The sequence below is a fragment of the Pempheris klunzingeri genome, chromosome 5 (assembly GCF_042242105.1).
Source record: "Pempheris klunzingeri isolate RE-2024b chromosome 5, fPemKlu1.hap1, whole genome shotgun sequence".
Classification (NCBI taxonomy): domain Eukaryota; kingdom Metazoa; phylum Chordata; class Actinopteri; order Acropomatiformes; family Pempheridae; genus Pempheris; species Pempheris klunzingeri.
Window position 1 is genome coordinate 21,901,687 of NC_092016.1, and position 8,809 is coordinate 21,910,495.

Consider the following 8,809-nt stretch of genomic DNA (forward strand, 5'->3'; position numbering starts at 1 on the left):
CTACAGTGGTTGGTCAGCACAGCGATGAGACGCTCCCTCAGATGAGTTCAAGTCAGCTCCACACTACAGTTTGGACTATTATGGTAAGTTTGCTGCATCCAGAAATATCCAGACTTCTTCATTAAAAACGTGTCATGATTTGTCTGCCTTTTCATAACGCTAGCAGCTCAAAGAAAAGTTAAAACCGTTCCCTACTCTGTTAAAATGGAGGCAGGAACACTGCCGACACGCTGTGAAAGAAAAGTAACACTTAAGGTCCAAAAAAAGAGAGAGAGAGAGAGCCCCCACCAAATGAATTACTTGCTTTCATCTTAGTCTTTATCATTAAGTTGAGGAAAATATTTCTTTTCTTCTACTTTAGCAGTACAGAGAGCAGTCATTGTTACAAAAAAATATTCCTCCTGTTTTGTTGTTAAAAGAAATAAATAATGAGGGAAAAAAATCAGTTATACGAGTCCAAGAATAATTTAAAAGATACCTCCATTTAGTGAATGTCATCAATCTTCTCTTTCAATCTGAGTCACATGAGTTCAAAGTATATATACATACATATATTGTATATACAGTGTATTATTAAGAATTAACTTTAAACCTCAACAGGATGGGGTTTTTTTATGTGTCAGCATCTGTCATTTCATTCTTTCTATTTAGTTTATCTTTTTTACTTTTCTAAAAGCACCAGGTCACTACAAGACAACACACAGTAACAAGAAAAATCTCTCATTTGGGCGACATGTAGCAACAAAATCTATGAGGCAACAATTCACATTCTCATAATAATGAGATACTGTGAGAACAGTTTCCTCCGACTGTTGCAGCTGTGTGTTGCAGTTTTCAGGATTTGTGATTTTAACAGATGATTGTACAAAGACACCTTGAAATGCCACATAAACGGAACATAAAACGTTACATTCAAACTTTTTCCCCTGGGACTCAAAGGTTAACGTTGAGACGTCGTGTGATGTGTGCTGCAATGTGTGGAAGCTCAACTCACAGAGCAGGCTTTGGTCAGCAGGCGTTGTCGTTGAAAAGGTCTGGCAGCCTTCCAGGACATTCGGTCAGAGTGTGAGTGTGAGATCGGCCCCACCTATGAATTTGTAGTGGACATTTTCCAAGAAGGGCAGCTGTGATTGAAGGAGGTCCACAGTTGTTGCGGAGATGTTTTTGCACCTTGAGATGTCGAGTGTTTGCAGCCGGTTGCAGTGCTGCACCAGGAGGAACAAGGATCTGGAGGGGAGGGTTCAAAGGTCAACAGATTAGAAACCAATCCTCTCTCTGGAGCTACAGATAAAGTGAACGTGGGGTTATTTTCCTCTCACCTGTCAGTGATGTTATTACAACAGGAGAGGTAGAGATGCTGCAGTCTGTGAAGGTACGGTGCAGCTTGTGCCACCCCACGGTCACTGATGCCTGGGCACTGGTTGAGTTTCAGGCTGGTGAGGCTGCGGCAGTGCCAGGCTACTGATGCCAAGCTGGCGTCAGTGATCTCCGGCAGCATGGAGAGAGACAGACGGTGGAGGTCGGGGTAGCGCACCACCTGAGGAGAGGAGAAACGGCATTAACTTCTCATCTCTGAAATTTTGGAAATCGCAGGAAACTGTGTTTAATGTTAAATCATGTCATGTGTTTTAAATCATATAATATCTGTGTGTAAATCAGGTTCATTATTGTGTTTGCTTGTCTTTCACATCAGATTCTGCCAGACTTCAGTGCTGTGGCTCCTGTTTTGACTTCAAAACTATACCAGAATCAGAGAGTTTTATGACAAACTGCTGGTGAGACATTCAAGTCCCCATCTGGGCCTGGGGGTCTTTCCACTCCACACATCCCTGCTACAAACTGAGACATCCTCCTCTCCTGATCCTCCCACCTGAGTGATGCTGCTGTCAGTGAGTTTGGGGCAGGCAGAGAGGTCCAGCTCCTGCAGCCTGTTGAGAGCTAAAAGTGACGCTCCAGCCTGCTGTTTGAACTGCTCCAGGTCGTACTGTGTCACCAGCTTGGGTCGCTCCTCAAACGGCAAACGAGGAGGCTTGAAGAAGCCCATGTTGCCGAAGGTCCGGGTGAACTTGGGACCCTTGTCTCCCTGTTGAGATAAGTACATTACTACAACAGCTAGGTCACTTTTAGCTACTATTACAGCTACTTTAACTTCCAGATTATAGAGAAAGATATTGCCTACTTTTCTTACACCCTGCACATGTCTGAGATTCTCACCGTGTCCTCATCTGGCTCACAATTGGTTGTTTCCACCATCCCGAGCAGCCCCCAGTCTGTGACTTCTTTACACCAGCCGAGCCGCAGAACTACCAGCCTCTGCAGGTAGGTGGCTATAGCGCGCACTGACAGGTCAGTCACGTTGACACATGACGTCAAGTCTAGCTCACGCAGAGTATTCCCGAGAAGCTGGGTGAGCGAGAAAACGGCAAGATCCTGAAGAGAGAGGAGGAAAAGCTCGTTTTGACGTGACGGGTCCCCAAAAGTGAAGCCAGAACAATTTGATCGCCCCCTAGTGGTTGGCAGCAGTACACAAACCCATACATAATCAATCACACTGATGTATGTTCAAGTGTTCATTTTTCTGATATGTTTGGCTTTAATTAGAGCAACACGGTGGTGCAGTGGTTAGCACAGCAAGAAAGCTCCAGGTTGGAAGACCTTTCTGTTTGGAGTTTGCATGTCTTCCCCGTGCTTGCGTGGGTTTTCTCTGGCTTCCTCCCACAGTCCAAAGACATGGAGAGACATGGAGGTGAGGTTAATTGGTGACTCTAAATAGCCCATAGGTGTGAGTGTGAACGTGAGTTGTTGGTGTACCCTGCCTCTCACCCAATGTCAGACGGGGAACACCCTAAGGACCCTAAAGGATAAGCGGTATAGACAATGGATGGATGAGGGGGTTTAATTGCTTATTTGATGCTATAAAGAGGGTGTGATGACATGATTGACAGCTCTTTATATACAGTCTATGGTGGGTGGGACCTCAATACAGTGGCTCCACACCCAGTTCACTACTGTGCAGACTCTGGCTCCAGATGATGTCACCAGAGCAAGATGGCAGCGCCCGCATTCGGGATGTTTTGGGTTCATTTTTGTACAGCGGGACGAAGTGGAGCTGTCTTGCCAATCCTTGTATACAGTTTATGGTGTAAAGACAGTTCAAGCACACAGACTGACCCTAATGTAGGTGCAGCTCTTGAGGCTGAGTGTCTCCAGCTGTGCTCTGGCAGCACTGGATCCTGTCAAGCCTTTCACTATCTCTGTTCCGCTGACCCGCAGACACTCAGACAGATCCAGACTCGTTAGGGACGACACAGACAGGAGGTCAGCGAGGCCTGCGAATCACACAAAATCATCACTCTCAATCTCAAAAGCAGTGGTTTGATTTTAATATTGTGGATATTCATGGTCTCCAGAGGATGCATTAAACATCTGATGACATCTGACTTGTGCTCTAGCAACAGCATAGGCCAACATTTCCACTTAAATATTCAGCAGACTGCCACAAAACGCTGTGAATGTATTAATGCTCCCCAGAGGATAAAGTCTTCAATTTGGACTGTATGGGCTTTTCTTTAAAGCCACCATCAGGAAAGTGACGAGCACATTCATGCTCCCAACAGGATAGTGGACATTACCCCCACTACTGAGTGGGGTTTTAAGAGCAGCTGTTCCAACTCAACAATTGTTGTCGGGTGTAATGAACGCTGTGACTTCTAATGGTTACTAAGCATTTAGTTTCTTTATGTTTTCAAATCAACCTTCAAGTCTATGATACAAAAACAAAAGTACACTATGGGCACCTTTTTCAGTGATCCTCCAGTCACGGGACAAAGAGAGGTGTGTCAGTGACTTCAGGCCCCCTGTTATGGCCTCCACAGACCTGTTGGTCAGCTCAGTGCAGGCACTGATGTCCAGTCTCTGCAGGCTCGGCTGGTGCTTCACCAGAACCTCCACTGAGTAGTCGCTCAGCTCCTTACAGCCGTGCAGACGCAGCTCCTCTAGGACCAAGTCCTGAACCTGCAGCAGAGAGAATGTCATGAAATTAAAAAATAAATAAAAAACCTACAAAGTGATGAAAAGATTCTGAATCATACATGAGATCTTCACCTGTGTAAAAGCCAAAAAGAGTAAAATCACAATTTCTTCTTTATTGTCTTTGCCACTTTAAGATGATCCTACGAGTGTCTTAAACGTGTTACAGTAAAATAATAGAGAGAAAAATGTTTATTGTTTAAATGAATAAGCTGTAGCACAAAGATCACAAGTTTATTCAATCAAATACTTTTGGAATATAGCAGCGGAGTCCTGGACTGTATGTTGTTTTGCTGTAGGTTAAAGTCTAAACTCTACATATCACACATTACCAACTGTTCTGCTAATCAGTGAAATGAAGCACGTCGACTGTGGCTATTAGTTAGAAACATTACTAATATCATGTGCTCTGCAGGCACACACACACCTGGACCAATTCAACATTAATCAGGATCAGTATCGCCCACTTTAACCCCTAGCTACCGGGATATGATATGAGTTTAATTTCTGAAGAATCATTTGTGGGTGTTCAAGCAATGAAGAAGCTGTTGCAGGGACTTAGGATATCCAGACCTGTGCAATGGTGCGTAGTGACTCAGGGGTGATGGAGGTTCTGCTGAGGTCCAAAACTACCAGGGTGGATTTCTGCTCTGTCAACAACTTCCGCAAGTTCCTCAGTGACAGCAATGCTGACGAATCCTCAACGGCTCCCACCGGGCACCCTCGGTAGGGGTCAAACTCAAAAGCAATATGGCAGCCAGCCAGCGAGAGGCGGCGGAGGTGCGGGGTACAGCCTGTGAGCCGATTGAAGGTGAGGTCGGAGAGGTAGCGCAGGTCGGACAGGTCCAGCTCCTCCAGACCAGACAGAGCTGACCTGACCTGGAACAAGGAGATGAAGTTTCACCTGAACTTGGACCATTACAGGTGGAAAAACAAGAAAGCTGAGCAAACACAATGACGGTAAAAAGTAACTGTGGGGAATTGGTATGAAAGGTTACATTGCTGTAATATCAGTCATTATAATCATGGCCAACACTCTCCTCAGAGGACTACACACATGGGGAGATACTAATCCTAATTCTACACAGTAGAAATGGAGGATAATCTCATAGTGCACCACAAAGAGAGCAGTGACTACAGCAGAACCAGGCAGGTTAAAGAAAGAAGGGTTTCTAGTTTGCAAGCTGGCCAGAAAACTTCAAAACACATAAAAAGGTTATAATTACAATTAAGATTAGAATTGTTTCAAGAAAATAAAAACTACATTATATGATAAAATATGAATTCAATGAAAAATGAATAAATAATACATAAATAAATATTTTGAAAAAGAACATAATTAATTAGTTTACAAATCAAATAAAACTACATATGTGAAAAACAGGATCCCTGAAGAAACGCAAACCCCTAAAGTCACAAAAGGTGATATTTTTCAATCTTGTACGAACAAGTAAATTATCTTGTGCGCACAAGATAATTAACTGAGAATTCATGTATGTCTCTGTGCAGAATATGAAGATTCATCTCTCATTAGCTAATGCTTTCTTCTCATTATCTGCTGTGTCATTCCCCAGCAGTACACAAACCAGTTAGAATGAGCTCCACCATGACAGCTACATTAAAACACTGTTTACATGTTAATTCAACAATACCAATAATACCAATAATTGATAACACCATGAAGGGTCTGTACTTAGCAGAGGCACTTTCATTTCTAGTAAATTATCTGGTGAACACCAGATAATTATTTTTTTCCCACAAATTAAAAATTTAAGCACAAGATTTAAAAAAATTTCACCTTTTGGGGCTCTGCTGAATTACAAGTAGCTAAACCAAAACACACTGTGAGAGTAAAAAGCTAACATGGATACTGTTTCTCTGCTAAGCTCGTTATGTTAGCTTTAGCGGGAGTTAAGTTGGGGTTTTTTATGGCATATTTCAAATGAACAGGTACCAGAAATCTGATATGTTACAGTTTTTTTTTTAGCTTAGCAGAGCAGAGGATGTATGGACAGTGTTTGCATTCGAGGTGTCTCAGCTGCCAAACTGGTTTAATTGTTAATATTTTTCATCAGTAAAGTCATTATAGTTTTGAGTTATTATAGTTTTGTATTTTTCATTAGTTTTTAATATTTGTTTTTAAATCAGTTGCTTTCACAGTCATGTGCACATCCAAACTGTCAAATTTGACCAAACAGACAAAGACTAAAACTAAAGACATTTTCTATTTTATTTTTACTTGAGTTAGTTTTGTAAGTACATCATATCATGTCAGTTTTTTTTCTAAAGTGTAATCTTATTTTCATATCAGTTAACTAAAATGTTTTTTTCACACTTTGTTTTAATCTTAGTTAACTATAATAACCCTGGTTGGCAGGACGGTCAGCTCAGATCTTAATGATGATCTCACTATTAGGTCAAATATAATACCTGCTGTCTGTGCTCCTCCCTGGAGAGGAAGGCCCCGGACATGAAGAGGCTGTCCAGGCCCCTGAGGTCCAGCCTGCGGAGGGAGGTGAGGCGAGGGAGGAGGGCCAGCAGAGAGGCCTCCGTTATACTGCTGCCAGGCAGGGCCAAGCTCTCCAGCTTAGGGCCCAAGCACAGACCCACCTGCAGAGGGGCAGAGACAGAAATAGATGACAAAGACCATCACACACGAGGGGGGGGGGGGCGGACACAAGCATGAAATGATGTGAATTCAAAGAGAATAGAGAGGAAAAACCATGGGGAAGCAAAGCCATTTCACTGACTACCTGTTGTCTCTATGCCATAAACGATTTTAGCGGTACCAAAAATGCCCTAAAATAATCTAACACTGACATGTGACTAGTTTATGTGAACACTAGTAGATCGGACTTTTCTCTCTCCTTATCTTTATGAGAAACCGTTGGGGTTTTACATCTTGGTAGCAAAATCTTTAATGGGAAATTCAATACTTCCACATTCACACCCAAATACAAACAAATTATAGTGACAAGAGTAAATGAGAGGAAAGTAACTCCTGCAGCTGCTCTGAACTTTGGACCATGGCGTGTTCAATAATGACTGTGCTGGTCATTATGATGGAAAATTGAAATGATAAGAGTGGCACCAGGCAACTACTACAATGTTTGCCTTTCAGGAGAAAATACTTATCTTCTTTCCTGAGGGCAATCTCTGTCTGAGCTAATAAAACCCATATAACTTGTGTTTGCGCAACAGGTTTTTTTTTCAAAAGACTTTCATAGGCCCTCGAGGTGGGGCAATTCTCTGGAACCAACAAAGAGGCGTGTTGATCACTTGAAAGGAAAGTAGAACATTATTTAGAATCAGAGGTACTAGGCATTCACATGATAGCAGCAATATGACACAAACAGCTGTTTTAGTACAAGGGGGAGACATATTTAAACACTGACAATCAGAAATACTCCCCAGTTCTGCTTCCAACTTGTCTTGTTTGGACTCAACGTACCATAAAGACTTATTTTGGGTCTCTGAGGGAGCTCCAGGTGGTCCTCAGTAAAATCACTATTAGCTCAGTCTAACTCACTCTTAAGTTCAGACTAACTTTACAGGGATATCTGGCACAATTTAAGCTGTTACTATCTCCATGGTCATCCAGTCAACAGTCAAAGCTATCTACACTCATAACCCAAGCAGTGAAGTGTTGTTGATCGTAACAGGATACTGCACCTCCAGAAGCAGCGATCTGGACATACTGAACCCATCGAGCTGGCTGATGATCAGGCTGCAGCGCGGCTTCCTGCCCAGACACCTGATCAGCTCCAGGGACGAGGCCGAGGCCGGGAAGCAGAAAGTGACGTTCTTCTGTGCAGAGAGAAACAGACAAGGAGGCAACGCTGGGTTAACCATGCCCTGCGGCATATTCCTCTCCTCCACAGTCACAGCAAAGAGTCTGTGTCTACACCCTCTGATGAACATATTCAGCATTTTCTTGCGTGTCACTGGTCTGGAGCCAGTTACCTGAAAGCGCAGGTCCTGACTGGCATTGTACCAGCTGCGGCAGACCATCGAGGCTTCCTTCCTGTCTGAGGCGTGAAGAAAGCTCAGGATGTAAACTATGATCTACAGTAAGGGATATAGAAATGCAGCATTAGATCACAGCACAGTTTATTGATTGTGGAAGGGGTTACCTATGACAACAGCACTATATCATGTCACCAGGAGAGGACTGTCCCTGTGGCTCTGCTGGCAGCTCCTCTATGAGTGTAACTGACATGAACATGAAACAGGGTGTAGCTGGAAACAAGGACAAAGTCTGTGCTAGCTTCATCCTTTTCTCATGAACTCACCTCCAGAGGCAGCTCTGGTGTTCCTGCGATGTCCTCCCCATCGCAGTCTTCCATCTCAGCTTCTCCCTCGTGATTATAAAGGAGCCCGGACCATCACAGGTGAATCACACAGAGTCAAGCTAGCCGGCTGCACAAGTTCAAAAGCTGTCGCGTTAGCTAACCAGCGTTTAAGCTAACAGCCTCCTTGCGATGAAAAGGCGTTGACTCGTATCATTCTCATCTGATAACTAATCAATTAAATGTCCAGATTTCAGATCAATGAACGCCAATGAAGAGGTATGCCGCCTGCTGTCATCTCGCTAAGCTACTTTACACCGCACCGCAGGCTGGACGTTTCTGACTTCAGTTGGCTCAGCTGACCGTAGAGAAAACACGTGACGTCAGAGGCGGAGCATTGTGGGAAATGAGGTTTTCCAATGTTCCGCTTAAATTCAGGTGGGACGTTTGCAAGCAACCACAGACCTTAGACCTCTTTTTTTTTCTCCTTT

At 43.5% G+C, this 8,809-nt stretch overlaps 1 protein-coding gene across 1 annotated transcript; it reads right to left on the reverse strand.

The window, feature by feature from the left end:
- Positions 1-470: 470 nt before the first annotated feature.
- On the reverse strand, positions 471-8,428 carry fbxl9 (F-box and leucine rich repeat protein). The gene is made up of 11 exons (XM_070830636.1): positions 8,322-8,428; positions 7,993-8,094; positions 7,702-7,836; positions 6,460-6,639; positions 4,603-4,908; positions 3,798-4,014; positions 3,172-3,329; positions 2,215-2,430; positions 1,871-2,083; positions 1,320-1,537; positions 471-1,227 (listed from the first exon to the last, which is right to left on the reverse strand). The coding sequence occupies exons 1-11, from the start codon at positions 8,373-8,375 to the stop codon at positions 1,059-1,061; spliced, it is 1,968 nt and encodes a 655-aa protein (XP_070686737.1). The 5' UTR covers positions 8,376-8,428; the 3' UTR covers positions 471-1,058.
- Positions 8,429-8,809: the final 381 nt, after the last annotated feature.